Consider the following 18,409-nt stretch of genomic DNA (forward strand, 5'->3'; position numbering starts at 1 on the left):
AAAGACCTATTAACATTCATTCAAGACCAGTCATTCTTCTAGGGGCAGAAACTACCAGGACATACTTATACATGCAGATAGAGTGGGCAGTTTTCATTAGTCCATTTGCATTGGTAAATGACTTTTTATAAAGTTCCCTTTCTTTGTGTATAGGTCAGGATGGCAGGGGCCAATTTAATATTGACCAACTGGCCAATTATTTTACAGGACTGTTCTGGGAGGCATGCAGGCTTATTTTAGAAAGAGAAGGGCGCCCATCTTTCGATACAAATCAGGAGATGGGCGTCCTTCTCCCAGGGTCGCCCAAATCGGCATAATCGAAAGCCGATTTTGGGCATCCCCAACTGCTTTCCGTTGCGGGGACGATCAAAGTTCCCGGGGGCATGTTGGAAGCATAGCGAAGGCGGGACTGGGGCGTGCTTAACACATGGGCGTCCTCGGCCGATAATGGAAAAAAGAAGGGCGTCCCTGACGAGCACTTGGCCAACTTTACTTGGTCCATTTTTTCTTGCGACCAAACCTCAAAAAGGTGCCCGAACTGACCAGATGACCACCGGAGGGAATCGGGGATGACCTCCCCTTACTCACCCAGTGGTCACTAACCCCCTCCCACCCTCAAAAAATATTTTTTGCCAGCCTCTATGCCAGCCTCAAATGTAATACCCAGCTCCATCACAGCAGTATGCAGGTCCCTGGAGCAGTTTTAGTGGGTGCAGTGCACTTCAGGCAGGCGGACCCAGGCCCAACCCCCTACCTGTTACACTCGTGGTAGTAAATGTGAGCCCTTCAAAACCCACCAGAAACCCACTGTACCCAAATCTAGGTGCCCCCCTTCACCCCTTAGGGCTATTGTAGTGGTATAAGTTGTGGGGAGTGGGTTTTGGGGGGCTCAGCACCCAAGGTAAGGTAGCTATGTACCTGGGAGCAATTTGTGAAGTCCACTGCAGTGCCCCCTAGGGTGCCCGGTTGGTGTCTTGGCATGTGAGGGGGACCAGTGCACTACGAATGCTGGCTCCTCCCACGACCAAAGGGCTTGCAATTGGTCGTTTTTGAGATGCGTCCTCAGTTTCCATTATCGCCGAAAACCGGGGACGACCATCTCTAAGGACGACCATCTCTAAGGTCGACCTAAATGTTGAGATTTGGACATCCCCGACCGTATTATCGAAACGAAAGATGGACGCCCATCTTGTTTCGATAATACCGGTTTCCCCGCTCCTTTGCCGGGACGTCCTGCGAGGACGTCCTCAGGAAAATTTGGGTGTCCCGTTCGATTATGCCCCTCATGGTGTTCAGATGATCATGATTTACGAGTTTATCAAAATCTTTTGGTGGTGGGGGAGGGGGGTGCAGGGCTGAAGGTTTGCCTAAGGCAGTCAATAGGCTTTTACCATCCTAGGGAAGAGGCAAATGTCACGTCTGTGGCCGTGACCACCCTCAGACTTACCTTATTTCTGGGGGTCAGCTTCTAAGCTGGCTTCTGCCTATCCTTTCTGGAGTAGTTTTCCTTCTGTGTGCTGGCTGCTTCCAGCATGGCTCTAATTACTCCACTCTACTGCACCTGGGGGTGCTGCCTGAGTTAGCTCTATCTCTGTCTCCAGCCTGGCTCTGTTTGCTCCTCTGTGCTGCACCTGTGTTCTGTGTGCGCTCTGCCTGCTCCTTGGTTGGTGCTCCTCTCACTCGCTGGTGGCCTGAGCCAGTGGCTGCCATAGTTTGTCTTGCTGTTCCTACCCGTTCCAGACTTTAGCCCAGTCCGGTCCGGTTATTCCAGGCTGCCGGACTTGTCTCTCTTGTTTGTGCCTGGACAGCCTCCGTAGTTGCTTACTGATGGCTGCAGTTGCTCCTCAGGTGTTGAAGGGCTTTATTAATCACTTAGAGACTGCAGCCTTTGCCTTTGCATCGTCTAAGGTCCCTGGTATGTTTGAGTGCTCTGTGCACTGCTACCTTGTCCAGTTCAGTGTGAGTTTCTAGCTTGTTACTAGTAGCTTGGGCATAGCTTTTCTTGTTGGCTTGTGTACAGCTTTACTAGTTCTCCTGTGTGTTGTGTGAGTTCCTAGCGTGTGACTAGTTAGCTTGGGCATAGCTTTGCTTGTTAGCTTGTGTACAGCTTTACTAGTTCTCCTGTGTTTTGCTTAGTGTGAGTTTCTAGCTTGTGACTAGTTAGCTTGGGCATAGCTTACTTGTTAGCTTGTGTACAGCTTTACTAGTTTTCTTGTGTTTAGCTTTCTGGTTTTCCCGTGTGTGTTTTCCTTTGCTTCTGGAGCTTCAGCCCTAGTCCTGTCCACTGCCAGTACTCCTTGTTACTGGAGCTCCAGCCATAGTCTTGCTACTTGACCTGACCATTGCCTGAATCTGACTACTCTCTGCCTGAACCCCGATACTTGCTGCCTGTGGCCAGACCTGACTATTGCCGGAACCCAGACATTCCCTGCCTGTCTGCCTTGCTTTCACCTAGGTGCCTGGGGGCACTTCTGTATCCTGATTCCTGTTGTTCCTGCTTGCTAGTTCCAGTTCCGGTTTTCCTGTAAGCCCTGCCGGCTGCCCGAACCTGAGGGCTCAACCCTCGGGGAACGGTGGCTAAGCGTAGGTGAAGCCTAGGTCCAGTGTGTTCCTGTCCAGCGGGTTCCGGTCCCGTGTGTTCCAGTCCAGTGGGCTCCACTCCAGTGTGTACCAGTCCAGTGGGTTCCAGTCCAGTGGGCATCCATCCGGTGCGTTCCAGTCCTGTGTATTCCAGTGTAGAACACCAGTCCAGGGTTCCAGTCCAGCCTTGCCTCATCTCTGCTTTGAAGGTGACCTTGCCTGCCACTGCTGCTCCACGGTAGTGGTCCAAGGGCTCGCAAACCCAGTGCTTCCATGGAAGAAGCCTGACAGCAAAGGAAAGCTTGGTGGGGTAAAACAAGAAGCAGAACAGAAAACCAGAGATAAGACTTGGAATACAGTTAGATTTAACACTTACTCTGATTCCCCAAATCCAAGCAACCTTCAAGGCTGCTTCTAGTATTTCTGACAGCTAGGCTGCCTCTCTCCTTACATTGAGAAGGTAAGTCTTATCCCAGTTGTGCATGCCATGATAATATCAAGACTGGCTTACTGCAATGCACTATACAATGGTCTGACTACAAAGGGCCTGCACCAGCTCCATTTGATTCAGAATGCAGCAGCAAGACTCACAGAAGGTTGCAAATGACGTGACCACATCACACCATTTTTGCAAATACTTCATTGGCTACCATTACAATACAGGGCTAAATTTAAAACTTTATGTCTGATCTTCAAGGCCCTGAAAGGGAATGGCCTTGAGTACCTGAAGAATAGGATGATCCTCCACACACTGCCAAGGACACTAAGGTCATCCCAAGGACAATCACTAACCACATCCTCTCCAAAAGACATTACACGATGTGATACCCGCAAGCGAGCCTTCTCCGGAGTAGCCCCTACACTCTGGAATGCACTGCCTGAAAGGCTCCGCTTAACAGAAGACTATCTCTACCTCAGAAAGCAGGTAAAAGCTTGACACTTCAACCAAGCCGTTAATGGAAGAAGTAACTAACCTGTTAGTCTCACTCACACACACAAGGAGTGACTCAGGCTGCACATACTGCAGCAGAACGTTTATCCCCTCCTACCCTAAGATAATATTTAACCATCTTTCTGACCTCATGTGCAACCAGAGCTGGTCCTAGGGTCTCTGGCGCCCTCCAGCAGACTATGAGTTGGCGCCCCCCCAATCTCCTTTCTCTCTTCTCCCACCCTGCCCCTGTCCAGCAATTCTCCTTCGCCCCATCCCCCGCCATACCGCGCCGCCCTTGGTACTTTAAATCTTTAATTTACCTCCGTTCCAGCAGCCACCTCATTTGAAAGCCCTGCCCTGTCTCTAGCCTTCCTTCGTGAGTTCGTTCCCTCAGAATCCCGCCCTCGAGGAAATGACATCAGAAGGCGGGACTGCGGAACGAACTAACGAAGGGAGGGAAGGCTAGAGACAGGGCAGGGCTTTCAAATGATGCGGCTGCTGGAACTGAGGTAAATTAAAGATTTAAAGCACCAAGGGTGGCGCGGTATGGCGGTGCCCTTGAAGGCAGGCGCCCCCCTGCGGTGCTTACCCCGCTTACTGGGTTTGACCGGCCCTGTGTGCAACTTTCTTTAAATCAGTCACCTTACTTTCTAACTCTTCTTACTCTCTTACCTATCTATAGGGGTCTTTTATTAAGGCACGCTCAAGTTTTTAGTGCATGCAAATTGGGCACATGCTAAACGAATGCATTGGTGTCTCTAACATTTAGCGCGTGCCGAATTTTATCATGTGCTAAAAATGTGAGTGCACCTTAGTAAAAGGGGGTCTATATGTTACATCTTTGCTTTACCCTTCACTATCAATGAAAATGTTCTATTATGTATTGTGTTGCCATTGTAAGTAGTATACCATGCCATACTTTGTATTGTTATTTGAATATTTTTACTGTTGTAATTGCCTATTGCTCATGTTTGATCTATTCTTACTGTACACCGCCTTCAGTGAATTCCTTCAAAAAGGCGGTAAATAAATCCTAATAAATAAATAGATAGCTTGGTTAAATAAAAACACAACTATAAGAGGACTGGAGGAAAGAACTCATGGACAAAAATTATAATGGGGAAGTAAGCAAAATAAACGAAAAGATGAAGCAAATACCTCAAAAACTGATAAATATAACAGGAAAACACTGAAAGTTAGTTTAGATGGTATAAAGTAATTCCATGCAAATAGATTTGCAGGGGACTAGAATGGAAACACGTAAACTGACAGGGCCGCACTATGCCCACCTCTGTACACCTGTATTTGGGGGACGAATGTCTGGCTTTGGAAGTGATCCTCGAGTCCCTGCTACATGCTTCCCTTTTTCCCGCCAGCACCGCAGTCCGCAGCGGCCAGCGCTGTTTCTATGGCAACCGTGGGCTCGCGGCAGCGTCCCTCTACCGCCCTCCTCCCCTGCCGCCGCTTCGTGCGTCGTGCGTGCGTGCTCGCTCAGGCACCATTGCTCGCCGAGGCCAGGGTCGAGTACGCGCGCCAGCGAGGAGGACTCGGTGCAGCTGTAGCTGCGGAAAGTGTCGACTCGAGAGAAATAGCGGCTCCGGCTTCTGTGTACAGCGGTGCACCATGCCGGCTGTGTCCAAGGGAGACGGGATGCGGGGCCTGGCGGTCTTCATCTCCGATATCAGAAACTGTGAGTGTCCGCTAACTCGGCGCCGCTTTACTCTGCCTTTTCCCGTAGTGTCGGCGTGGTCTGGGGCGAGGAGGCCACCGGCATCCGAAGCTTCAGTAACGGCAGTACGCCCCTCTCTCTCTCTCTTTCCTATGGGCTAGCCTCTCTCCGTTACTCTGTTGCCAGTTTATACCGAGGTCCTCCTTTCCCTTCTCTGTGTGGCTGTAAAAGAAGACTTTTAAAAACCTTTTCTAATCCAGAACCGTCATCCTTAACTATAGTTGTTTGAGAGGACATACGAATATTTAATTTGTATCCGTTAACTGAGGGAAGGCAGCTATTTCCAAAAGCAGTATTCAAGAAATATCTTGCTGCAAAACAAAACGGTTTTAGGAATACTCTTTTCTGCACCCCTCATGTCCGACTGCCAGCAAGATAATATGCTTTTAAGGGGATGAAACGACTTGGAGCTCTCTGGCAGAATACATTGTAATCCAAGCAACTATTTCCATTTGTGAAGCTGCCTTGGCCGGATACTCGTTAGGTGTTCTGCCTGAGACGCAAAAAGAAACACAATTTTTGCAGATTTAAAAACAATTTAAAGAGTGTAGTATGAAATAACTTAATTGTATCGTTTGATCAAGGACAGTGGCAATATTTTTGACCGCCTGTTAAAAGCGTTATGTTATTTCTGGTACCCTGGATTTGTCTTGGTGGTATTGCTTGTATATGTGACTAGAGCATAGGAGAAAATGGGAAACGCCAGATTAAATTCTCTGCATTCTTTACGTGGTTCTTTGTGTTAACATTCATTTTAACCACAAAAGGGTTTCAGGGAATTCAGACAACTTATGGAATTAAGTGTTGGGTGGAAGAAAGGGTAGGAAATTTTCGGGGTTTGGAAATAAGCCCCCCAATTTAGTCTTGAATACAAAGTTAAATTTATTTCACAGTTGCAGCTGTATTTATAGAGCAGTGCTTGAGAGGTTGGCACTTTTCTTTCACGTGTATTGTTTATTAGGGTTAACCTGGTGGAAAACTTTGTTTGGTTGGATAATTATGCCCTATGGATTAGTATTTTTTCTTAATAAATTTGTTACTGTAGACATAAGAACTCCATTTTAGGCAAAGTTATGTATGGTAGTTTCATGCAAGTGGTTCATTTTTCCACACATTTGATTCTAGGTAAGTTTGTAAGCTACTCTTTTTTTAATTATTGAATTTCATAGTGGTGGATATATACCAGTTAACCATATTACTGCAGTAGTCTGGATATTCTGCTAACTCCTTAGAGTGCACTTAAAAATGTGTGCCGTCTTTTTACCTTTTGCAGTAGCCCTATTCCTCCTCTCTATCCATGCCACCTTGTTCTTTGTCACTGTTTCTATTCCTTATCTAGTCACTGTTTCTATTCCTTATCTAGCCACAGCTGGCAGGACAGCTTTCTTGGTCACCACACCCTCTTTCTGAAGATGCTGAACAAGGTTGCTTATGTCTTTAAACCTGGTCTTTAAGCTAGTTTTATTTTTGTGTTCATACATACTGATGGTATTTAATTTTTCTACATTTGTGATTGCAATGTCTTTTGGATATGTAAGACACTTCTAGTTTGTTTAACATCATACTTTTACAATTTTTTGAGAAGTGAGGGACAAATAAAGCAAACAGTAGACAGGCAAATCCATAAAGCAGTAACTATAGTTAAATTTAAATTATAATATGTAACTCTGCTTTTTATTAGATTTTTATTTTATAATAGATGTGTCCTTTTTATGACATGTCCTAGGAGATCCATGAAATTGTTTAGTAACTTTAATAAACATTTTTAGATGTATATTATACATATGGTAAAACACGATTCGAAAGTGCTAAACTCCTTCGAGAAAAGCTTCCCAGTCAAAGAATGGATCATCTTCAAAATCTGCACTTTGGTCCACAAAATTATCTATGGTGTAGTCCCAGGATACATGACAGACCTCATAGATCTAGCAGCCAGAAATAGAATCGGATCATCATGATCTTACCTAAACCTACATTGCCCAAACTGCAAAGGACTAAAATACAAAACATACGCATGTAGCTTCTCCTACATAAGCACACAACTATGGAATGGACTCCCAAATGCTGTGAAAACAATCCAAGACCACCTAAACTTCAGGAAATCACTAAAACCTCACCTCTTCAAAAAGGCCTATTCCACCAATCCAACGTAAATCCCCATACCCAGCAACACAGCGTAACCAATGATCGTACTGGACAATCTACTATACTCACTCCTCTCGACGCCATAATGCCTGATTCACATCTACCTCATTTGACCTTAACATATCTTTGTATTTATCAACCGTATGGACAACTGCCTCTACGTTACTATGTAAGCCACATTGAGCCTGCAGATAGGTGGGAAAATGTGGGGTACAAATGTAACAAATAAATACATCACTGTTTCCACAGTGCCATTAAGACTTGAGGGCATACACTTCTTAGTATAGATCATCTAAGAGCCCTTTTGTTTTTGTCAGGTGGTTTCTTCTTTATCCTTCAAACATCCCAACTTGGGTTATGATGTAATTGAGAATTCAGTGTCTGATATCTGAGATTTTCCTGTGTTATCCTTCCCTTGGTAGCCTCATCTATTGAAATGACAGCCCTTGTTGACAGCTCTCTCAGAAGGCCCACTAAATGTAGGCATGGTGAGTCCAGTCAGTATGAGCAATGGCTGAGACTTTCTCTCATTTCCTTTAGCTCCACAGCATCCCTAAGTCAACCAGAGGAACAGAAACCTGGCCTGAAAAACAAACCTAGACCTCTGCATAGTAGCACTGCCACTGAACAGTAGGCAAGCTCTGAGCCACCTAAGGCAGTGGTTCCCAAACATTTTCGGTTCAAGGCACCCTTAGTGTTTGAGCAATTTTTTGTCAACCCCCCCCCCCCCCCCGTTACACATCATATCCAGTATTTCTCCCTCTCTTCCCTCCACCCCTTTGTCCAGCATGTCTCCCTCTCTGGCCCATCTCCCCTCTCCATCAGCCTCTCACCCTCCCCTTGACCTCCTCATACAAGATTTCACCCCTTCCTCCCCCTCAGCTCATGTCCAACACTTAAGCCTCTCATTCCTCCTGCAGCATGTCTCCTTCCCTCCACCACCTCACCCACAATTCTCCCACTGTTTGAACGGGTCCCTGGCAGCAACAGCGATTCCCGCATGGTGCCTGTCGCTAACCCAGAAGACTCCCCTTGGTTTTGTGATTTTTTTTAACTTGCCGTTCTTACAGGGTCAGGATTAATTGTGCTTACCTTTCTCTTTCTCTCTGCCTGCTGCGTACAAAATCTTTCCACCGACGGAGGACTGCTGTTTTCCTGGCCCATGTGGCTGGGGCAAGCTACCGATCACAGCTCAGCTGTGATTGGTTACTGAAGCCTGCCTGGCGCCTAAAAGGGCGATCCTGATTTGGAAACAGAGCCTCACTCCTTGCTTCCCAATCAGGATCGCCCTTTTAGGAGCCAAGCAGGCTCCATGACCAATCACAGCTGAGCTGTGATCGGTAGCTTGCTCCAGCCATGTAGATTTCCTGGAGCTCCATACAACTTTGTTTAAATATGTTGACATTAAGTGATGTCCCGGCACTTGCCTGTGAACCTCCCATCTGCACCACAGCACACCTGTGAATTTGCTGCGGCGCACAGTTTGGGAAATGCTGACCTAAGGGCTTTCTTTCTTTTCTTTATACATGTTTCTGCATGGGTTGTCTATTGCTGCGCTAGAACTTTAGAAGGATGTAGTTTAACAAGATCTTTTAGTAAAGTAGCCAGATTTAGTGCCTAGTGGTGGTGTTCTTGGTTATTTATTATTAGTGTCTCCAAATAGGTTAATTTTGCGCATAGCATGACGGGAATGAACCTTGCTCCTAAGGCAGGTTATGTGACTGTTTGGTGCTTAGATGTGATTAAGGAGACTGGCCCAACAGAATCAGCTGAAGCGAGACTTAACCATGATTATGGTAGAAGTCTCCCTTTCTTCCTACTTCGATTGTAGGCTAGAAGATATTTTCTTTATGTTTATACCAGAAGAGTTTTTTTGTTTGTAAAGTATTTCAGACCATGAAATAAATTCTGTTCCGGCAGTATGGCTGCCTAGACCATGAAATAGTTTCTGTTCTGACAGTGTAAGACCCCTGCACCTCAAAATCTATTACCCAAAGTATACTTAAAGTACTGTGCTCTGCTTAGATACAGGCGGAATTTAAGTACATTTAAACTAAATAAAACTGTCACTTCATCAATTTTGTCTTTCACATTTATATTTCAGTTTAAAATGCTTTATTTGTCAAAAGGTAAACTTTAGATTGGCATATCACATCCTATCTTTAAGATATAAAGACCATTCTAGGAATGAACTCTGTGGAAGTGGAATGCCTCCCAGATGTTCTCTTACAATGTTTTTGGGATGGGGAGATGATTCTTTAATTTTTTGCATGTTATTTTGAAAATATTTAAACCTAGACTTAAATGTGAGAGGAGTTTTATTTCCGGGGTTAATAGGGAAATATCAGGAAAGAAAAAAAAAACAAATTTTATTCTAACAGTGAAGGTGTTCTGAATGCAGTTTAAAGAATTTTCTCTTGCCTTTCAGTTTTCCAAAATGGTTTCTAATGCAGGGATAAATGTCTTGATTAGTATTACTACTTCTAGTTTTGTTTTTGCTTTGTGTGTGTTATCTAAATTATACAAAGTTAAAAATCAATCTGACTTTAGACATTGTCGAAAAATGTTGGGATTTTGTTTTATTGGTTCATTAGCTGATTGTTTATTATTAGATATTTAGTGCTTATTGTATATACAAGGGTATTCATTCTTGGATTTTCTTTATTTTCCCAATAATTTAAAATTACAGCAACAAGCAGGAGTAAATAGGGCAAAAATAAAAGTATATTCAGGTAGACAAACATAAAATGATGCTCAGTTTGTTCTCTTGTGAATGGTGAAGGCATGTGGAAAGGAATGGGGATCCTGTTGGGAGACGGGGGAGGGTTATGCAGCAATTTTAAAATCAGTTTAAAAAAAAGGCGTGTGTTTAATCTCAGACCTTTTTGGTAGAAAATATTTGAAACTGATATGAAGGACTCCACTTGTATGATTCAACTAGTGGAGAGCGTGGTGTTTACTATGAAGTGTGGCTATATGCTCAAAAGTACAGTAGGTTTTTATTAGTATGCTCTGTTACATTATAGCAGTATAAAGTTTCCTAACCTTTTTCCTTAGTTAGAAGCTTTTCTTCTCTACTTGTGTAATTGGCCAAAGCTAAGCATATAGATAAATCTATTTATATTTGAGTCAAAATGCATTTGGTCACACCCAGTGTACTATTTCTAGTAAGAACATAGTCGCCATACTGGGTTAGATAAATGGACATATAGCCCAGTATCCTGCTTCCGGCAGAGGCCAATCCAGGTCACGAGTACTGGCAGAAACTCAATTAATAGTAACATTCTATGCTACCAATCCCAGGGCAAGCAGTGGCTTCCCCCATGTCCATCTCAATAACAGACTATGGACTTTTCCTTTAGGAAATTGTCCAAACCTTTTTTAAACCTAGATAGACTGACCACTATTACCACATCCTCTGGCAGTGAGTTCCAGAGCTTAACTATTCATTGAGTGAAAAAATATTTCCTCCTATTTGTTTTAAAAGTATTTCTATGTAGCTTCATTGAGTGTCCCCTGGTCTTTGTGCTTTTTGAAAGAGTGAAAACTTTGCTTCTATTTGTTCTACACTACTCAGAATTTAATAGACCTTAATCATATCTCCCCCCCCCCCCCAGAGCTATCTCTTTTCTAAGCTGAAGAGTCCTACCCTCTTAAGCCTTTCCTCATATGAGAGGAGTTCCATCCCCTTTGTCATTTTGGTCACTCTTCTTTGAACCTTTCTAATTCTACTGTATCTTTTTTTTTTTTCCTATTTTTGAGCTATGGAGACCAGAGTTGACTGCAATACTCAAAGGTGAGGTTGCACCATGGAGCGATACAGAAGCATTACAATATTCTTGGGCTTATTTTGCATCCCTAATAATTCCTAGCATCCTGTTTGCTTTTTTTGGCTACTGCTGCCCACTGGGCAGAAGATTTCTGCGTATTTTTGTAGTTTTTAACTAATGCAAAAAAATAAAAATCCCCTGTACTCTAAGTATCTTAATGCATAACAGTCATTAATACTAGATACTACCACTGAGATTTGAGATAATAGTATATAAAGCTAACAAACACTTTTTTTTTGTGGTCTAAATTACATGCGTTTACCTCTGAATAGGAATGAACTATAAGTTAGAGAACATAACATTAACTAGTCTGTGAGGCTACTACATTGTGCAACATACTTATCTAATCTAATGAAGCAGCAAAAAAGATTGCAGTTACAGCACCTGTACTTCAGAAGGATGTACAAGATTTCTGCAGCCTAATTTTTAAAACATTCTGTGCTTCAGCTGTAACCGCCTAGTTATTTGTGTCATCATATTCACATCCTCTAGTTTACTGTGCAGCAGCTCAGAGGTATATTTCTGTGGCAGAATTCCTGGAGTTTGCAGCTTGGATAGTTGAGCATATTAATAAGCTTTGCAGTTAAGCATAGAAGCATAGCACAGAACATGATGATTGACTATGCAGTGTGTCCATCCAAACAAATTCTGTACAGTATATTCCTTAGATATTATCTGTACTTGCCCTATACTGTCTTGAATTTGGATACTGTCCTAGTCTCCACCTCCACTGGGAGGACTTTTTAATACATTCATGAGCAGATGATCAAAAACTCCTGCTTTTCCAAACAGCGCTCTAAAAATACTCCCACTCCTACTACTTATTTCTATAGCGCTACAAAATAGTTCTGAAACAGTGCAGGGCTTTACTGCATCTATGATCAGAGATAATTGCATGCAAATTTAAGCATGCAGTTCTCTCTGATCATGGGGTAGACGTGCAGGAGGATTGCTCAGGCACAATCCTCCCCCACTTGTTTGACAGGTCTGGGCTGTCAAAAGCCCCGTCCCGTGAGACGTAGGGGCTGGAGGTCCGTTGGACCACCAGACCCCAACTACCTCTGCCCCGAGCAAGGTGAAATGGGAGCTGGAGGACCGGCGGACCTCCGGTCCCCCATGACCACCCCCCCATGACACAGGTTCAGGGAGATCTGGGGATCCAGTGGGACTCAAGCCCCCCTAACCCCCCCAGCATTTGTAAGACGTCCCTGGTTGCCCAGTGGGCGACCTACGACCCCCCCCTCCAGTGACGGGGCTGGAGCTTCGGCGGACCTCTGGTTCCCCCGACCCCCCCAAACACAGGTTTGGGGGGGGGGGGGCTGGCGATCTGGTGGGTATCCAGCCCCCTAACCCTCCCCCCAAGCATTTGTAAGAAGTCCCTGGTGGCCCAATGGGCTGCGGTTAATCCTCCCACCCCCTGCCCAGTGTATCCTTATATGGTGTGATGCCCCACCCAATGCATCCCAGAATACACTGGGCAGGGCTGGGCGCCACCATTTTGCAGGCAGCACTGAAGGAAGAGGAGAGAGGCCACCTTTCTTCTCCAACTTAAGGTAGGGGGGTGGGGGGATTGACCGTGGCCCACTGGGCCACCAGAGACTTCTTACCAATGCTGGGAGGGGGTTGGGGGGGCTGGAGACACACCGGATCTCCAGCCCCCCCCGAACCTGTCTGGGGGGGGGGATCATCAGTTCCTGGGGGGGGGGGGGGGTTGCTGCATTGGCGGCAATGGGGGCCTACTAGCATGCAAATGCATTCTGGACAGGGCTCACCATTTCTCCCCAATGGTCTGCAAACCCTAACTCCAGCTCCGAGCTGGCCTAGGGTTTGCCGCGGTCACCAGTACAATCTTTGGCACGCTGGTTGCTGATCATTGTGGATGAATAGGTTTAGCATTCATTTGCATACTAGTTGCGTTCACAGCCCGCGAGCGCGTTTTCACGTGCTCGGGGGCTCTGATCATGGGGCAGTAGCAAACGCAGGCGCTAGTATGGCGCTAACAGCCTCTAGCGCCTGCTTTTGCTTCTGATCATCGGCCCATCAGTGCACTATAATCTACCGCTTTTCATCACTCTTATCCTATGACCCTTCATTCCATTGCCTCCTTTCTGTTAAGAGGCCCACCTCTTGTGCATTTATACTTTGGATGTATTTAAATGTCACCACAGTGACATTTTAAATAAATTTAAATATCTATGAGGAGGGACTTAGTGACCTGAACACGTATACCTTGGAGGAAAGGAGAAACAGAGGTGATATGATACAGACGTTCAAATATTTGACAGGTATTAATCCGCAAACAAACCTTTTCCAGGGACAGGGAGGTGCTAGACCTAGAGGATATGAATTGAAGTTGAAAGGGGACAGACACAGGAATAATATCAGGAAGTATGTTTTTCAGGAGAGGATGATAGATACCTGGAATGCCCTCCTGCCGGGAGGTGGTAGAGATGAAAACAGTAACGGAATTCAAAAATGCATTGGATAAACACAAAGGAAATTTTAAAAGAAGGACAGTACTGGGCAGACTTCTATAGTCTGTGCCCTGAAAATGGCAAGGACAAATCAAGACCAGGTATACATGTGAAATATTACAAACTATGTGATATTATTTAAATCTCCGCTACCCTAATTGCAAAGGTCTGAAGTATAAATCAATTCATGGATCCAGCTTCTCATTTATAGGTACAAGACTTGGAATGTTCTCCCGAAAACCATGAGATCTACGTACGACCACCTCAACTTCCAGAAATTACTAAAGACCTACCTGTTCGGAAGAGCATATCCTACTGACCAAACTTAATTACCTAAATCCAGCAACACAAAGATATCCAAACTTGTATTGAACTTTATGATTGTTATGTAACTTCCCTCTCTATGATTCCCCAATGTGTCCATATTTATTTCATTGTAAATAACTTCACTATATTTGTTTCTGTACCGTAGGTGGCTGTCACCTCACGGCACTATGTAAGCCACATTGAACCTGCAAATAGGTGGGAAAATGTGGGGTACAAATGTAACAAATAAATACGTTTATCTTGTTGGGCAGATTGGATGAACCGTACAGGTCTTTATCTGCTGTCACGTACGATGTTACTGTTCCTCCTCTTCTACAGGGTATTGGTATTGAGATCTTCTTTTTCTTTTTTTTTTTTTTTTCCTGTCTCCATATGCTTTATGAAATGTTGGTCATTTTAGTAGCTGTCCTCTACTGGTTCCCACCAGGTTTCTTTTAAAAGAAGTGGTTTCCAGAATTGCACACAATATTTCAAATGAGGTTTCTCCAGGCACTTATGCAGAGGCAATATTGTAGCTTTTTTTCCGCTAATCATTCTTTTCCTGTGTACCCAAGAATCCTTCTGACATTTGCTATTACCTGATTGGCTATGTTAAAAATAATCAGATATGGTCTTGTTCACAGAACTCCACCTGCTGTTATTGTACTGCTTCTTTGTTTGTTTGCTGTTCCAGTGCATTACCCTGTATGTACGTATTGGGAATGGATTGCCTATTGCAGGTTTTGTTAACCTGGAAGGTGTGGACAAAATGGAAAGGTATCTAGAAAAGCTGCCAAAGGCAGGTCGTTTCCTGATGGCCCTTCTGCACTGTTGCTTACAAAAGTCTTAGGCCAAGGAGTGATGTTGGTGGCACAACACTGATAATATCTCTTCCCTTGGAGTGGACACTATTTAACACTACCTACATTCAACCAGTTTGTAACCCAGGTAGTCTGTATAGGGCCCATACCAAGGACATTGTTTTATTTTGTTTGTGTAAGGAGTCATGTCAAAGGGCTTGCTGAAATCCAAGTACTCCACAGCTAGTGCTATCCCCTGCTGACTTACCCAATCCAAAAAAAAAACTTGATATAGCCATCTAGAGTTACCTCAACCTATTCACTCTCTTAGATCCTGTAAACCATTTAATTACAGAAATTTGGTTGTCCTGTTTCACAGTGATTTCATTAATTTACTGACTACATTGGTCAGACTAAACTGCTTGTGGTTCCCAGCCTCCTCCTTATTTCCATTCCTCTCTCCTATCTTCCAGATAAATCTCCAACTTTAAGGAAGCGTCGAAGGTCAGACAGCAGAAACTGTGAGAACTTCTTTAAGTTTTCTCGGTGTCCTTGGATATATCCCATCTGTCTCAGTAACTTTGTGAAGGTAGCTAAACTAGCAGTAAACTGTAACACAATCTTCAGAAAATCTGATAAAAATGAAACTGTAATCAGTAAAAGAGCAAATATTCTTATCATAATGTAACAACTGTATTCAAACATGTGAATTCAACTAATTCAGAAGTCAACCAAAAGCCGTAGCCAAGGAAGGGGGGTGTTGGGTGTCTTTGTTTTCTTTTTCTTTAAAGGATTGCTTAAGAATATTTACCAGCATGAAAAGCCTATATGTAAAGCTGTTATTGGGATGGAGTATTATGGCTAGTGCCAGCAGAACCCCCCTCCACTTGGGGGGAAATGTGTCTTTAGAATACCCTTTAGTTGCTACTCTTGAAGCGGAATGCCATAGGCGAAATTTGGCCAGGTTGGGCTATTTTAAAAAAAAATTGCTTTTCATTTATTCTGATCCATTGTCTTTTGCTAATCCTGTATGTACAGACATGGTCTTCAAAATTCTTTTAAAGCCAAGAGTATGTTGCTGGTGCCTTCCTGCCCGATGTGCAAGCATGAGTTCCTTGGTCTTTGTTGTTTTTTCGTGGAGCAGGGAGGACACGTCTTCGTGTTCTCCTCACAGTGTGATTGATTGTTTTTTTTTTTCTGTACTATTGCATTACCTTCCCATATGGGTATTTGTCCCTTTTCACAGTTCTCTTGTTCTTTTTGTTTCCTTTTTAGTTTGGTGTTTTTTCTTTCTTTTTCATGCATTGCTTAGGCATGAGCACCAACCTCAGTTTGAATATGGCCCCTTTTTACAGTCCACGATTGAGTTTAATTTGGCAACAATCTTTCATGAGTTGCTAGTCCCACTTAGGGTTGAGCACCGACCTCAGTTTGAACACTGCCCCTTTTTACAGTCCACAATTGAGTTTAATTTGGCTACAATTCTTTTTTTCTTAATGTCTAAGATGACCCCCAGTGGCTTCAAAATGTGCGCCCAATGTAATCGGGTAATTTCTGTGATGGACCCGCACTCTTGGCACATCGGGTGCCTTGAGCCTGACTGTGAACCTAACTCTTCTCTCTGTTTGCAAGTGCAGTTCTGGGGACAGAGGGTGTGGCAAGTCCAGCAGGAGAGACTTTTGGTTCCTCGAAGTCCGATCCGTCAACATTGGCACTGGAAGCGTCGACCTAAATTGGTTACTCAGACTTAACTATAACTGGGAGTGCACCGGTATTGAGGAGGTCTCCACCTCTTGACTTTGGATGCCAAAAGTAGGCCCCAGGACCAGTCAGCATTGGAACCAACACAGGATGCATATGGGTTCGATGAAGGACCGTGGTGCTGAGTATTGGAGGAAGCTCAAGAAGTATAAGCATTGGTCCTGTTCGACGCACTGTGTCAGGGCATTATTATCGCCAGTACCCGAGGAGTGCTCCCCTCTCTGGTAAAGGTGCTGGTGCGCAAGTCTCCGAGCATCCAGATTCCCACTTTCAGTTCAGCACGGACTTCTCAGGGTTCTGTCCCAGCCCCCCGCCTTTGCTTATCTTCGAAGAGTGTTACCGAGTCCCGGCGCAGATACTGGTTGCACTCTAGTCAGCCATCAGGAGCACTTGCATCAACTGTAGATCAGCTTTAGATTCTTCCTAAATCTCCTACCATGCCTGTAGAGACCCTTTTCTCCAGCACCTTGAAGGGTGTTGACATAGACCCTTGCACTACCACTCTCAACGTCGGGGTAGGAAGCTTCCCTGGGGATAGGACTATACCTTGGCATCATTTGGGGTGTGGGCTTTGTGCCAGCCCCGGCTTAGTGGAACCATCTCACTCGATCAAGTCTGAGCACAGTGAGGAGTCTGACTGGGACCACTCACGGGACTCAGAAGACCCCCCCCATTACTTCTTTGAGGAGTCGTTTTATGGGGGTCCCTTATGATCCCTCCCTGCCTCTGGAGAGATGTAAATATCCACCCGAGGGTCTCTTTCACTTGTTTTTGTTAAGCTTTGGCCATTTCATTCAAGTTAGAGACGGAAGAGGAGCCCATGACAGAAATGAAAAGGAAGGAGTCGCGGTACCATTGCACCCTATCCTTAAAGATGTACTGACAAAGAACTGGGAATCTCCCCCCTCAGTTCAGGTCATCAAATGTCTAGCAGTAGTTATAGGCAGGGCTGGCGCAACCTGGTAAGCGTGGTAAGCATGGCAGGGGGGTGCTGACCTCTGGAGGGCACCACAGGCCATGTTTACCGCCGGCAGTGGCTCACAGTTCCAGCCCCAGCTGCTGGAGGGAGAGGAGAATTGCTGGACATGAATGGAGAGGATGACAGGGGTGAGAGGAGAATCACTGGACATGGAGGAGAGGGAAGACTAAAGAAGAAGATGCACGTGGACGGAGGGGAGAGAGAGGAGACATGCTGGACATGGATGGAGGGAAGGGAAGACAGAGGAAGGAGATGCACATGGAGATGAGGGAAAGGGAAGAGGAGAAAAACTGCACATAGATGGCGAAAATGAGGAAAAGCTGGATCCACTCTATATCTCCTCTAGTCAAGTCCAGGGAGGACCCAGCTTTTACGTATGAATGTAGGGCAAGAAACGAAGAAGAAAGGAGGGAAGTACAGTGGTGGAAATAAGTATTTGATCCCTTGCTGATTTTGTAAGTTTGCCCACTGACAAAGACATGAGCAGCCCATAATTGAAGGGTAGGTTATTGGTAACAGTGAGAGATAGCACATCACAAATTAAATCCGGAAAATCACATTGTGGAAAGTATATGAATTTATTTGCATTCTGCAGAGGGAAATAAGTATTTAATCCCTCTGGCAAACAAGACCTAATACTTGGTGGCAAAACCCTTGTTGGCAAGCACAGCGGTCAGACGTCTTCTGTAGTTGATGATGAGGTTTGCACACATGTCAGGAGGAATTGTGGTCCACTCCTCTTTGCAGATCATCTCTAAATCATTAAGAGTTCTGGGCTGTCGCTTGGCAACTCGCAGCTTCAGCTCCCTCCATAAGTTTTCAATGGGATTAAGGTCTGGTGACTGGCTAGGCCACTCCATGACCCTAATGT

The 18,409-nt window shown here is 44.7% G+C and overlaps 1 protein-coding gene across 1 annotated transcript in view; it reads left to right on the forward strand.

Annotated features, from left to right (window-relative positions):
- The first annotated feature begins 5,017 nt into the window (after positions 1-5,017).
- AP2A2 (adaptor related protein complex 2 subunit alpha 2) overlaps positions 5,018-18,409 on the forward strand; it is a 279,757-nt gene continuing 266,365 nt past the window's right edge. The window contains 1 exon segment of the mRNA XM_030201248.1: positions 5,018-5,204. Coding sequence (XP_030057108.1) covers positions 5,138-5,204 — 67 coding nt within the window. The 5' untranslated portion in view covers positions 5,018-5,137.

This window comes from Microcaecilia unicolor, chromosome 4, assembly GCF_901765095.1.
Source record: "Microcaecilia unicolor chromosome 4, aMicUni1.1, whole genome shotgun sequence".
In the NCBI taxonomy this organism is placed as follows: Eukaryota; Metazoa; Chordata; class Amphibia; order Gymnophiona; family Siphonopidae; genus Microcaecilia; species Microcaecilia unicolor.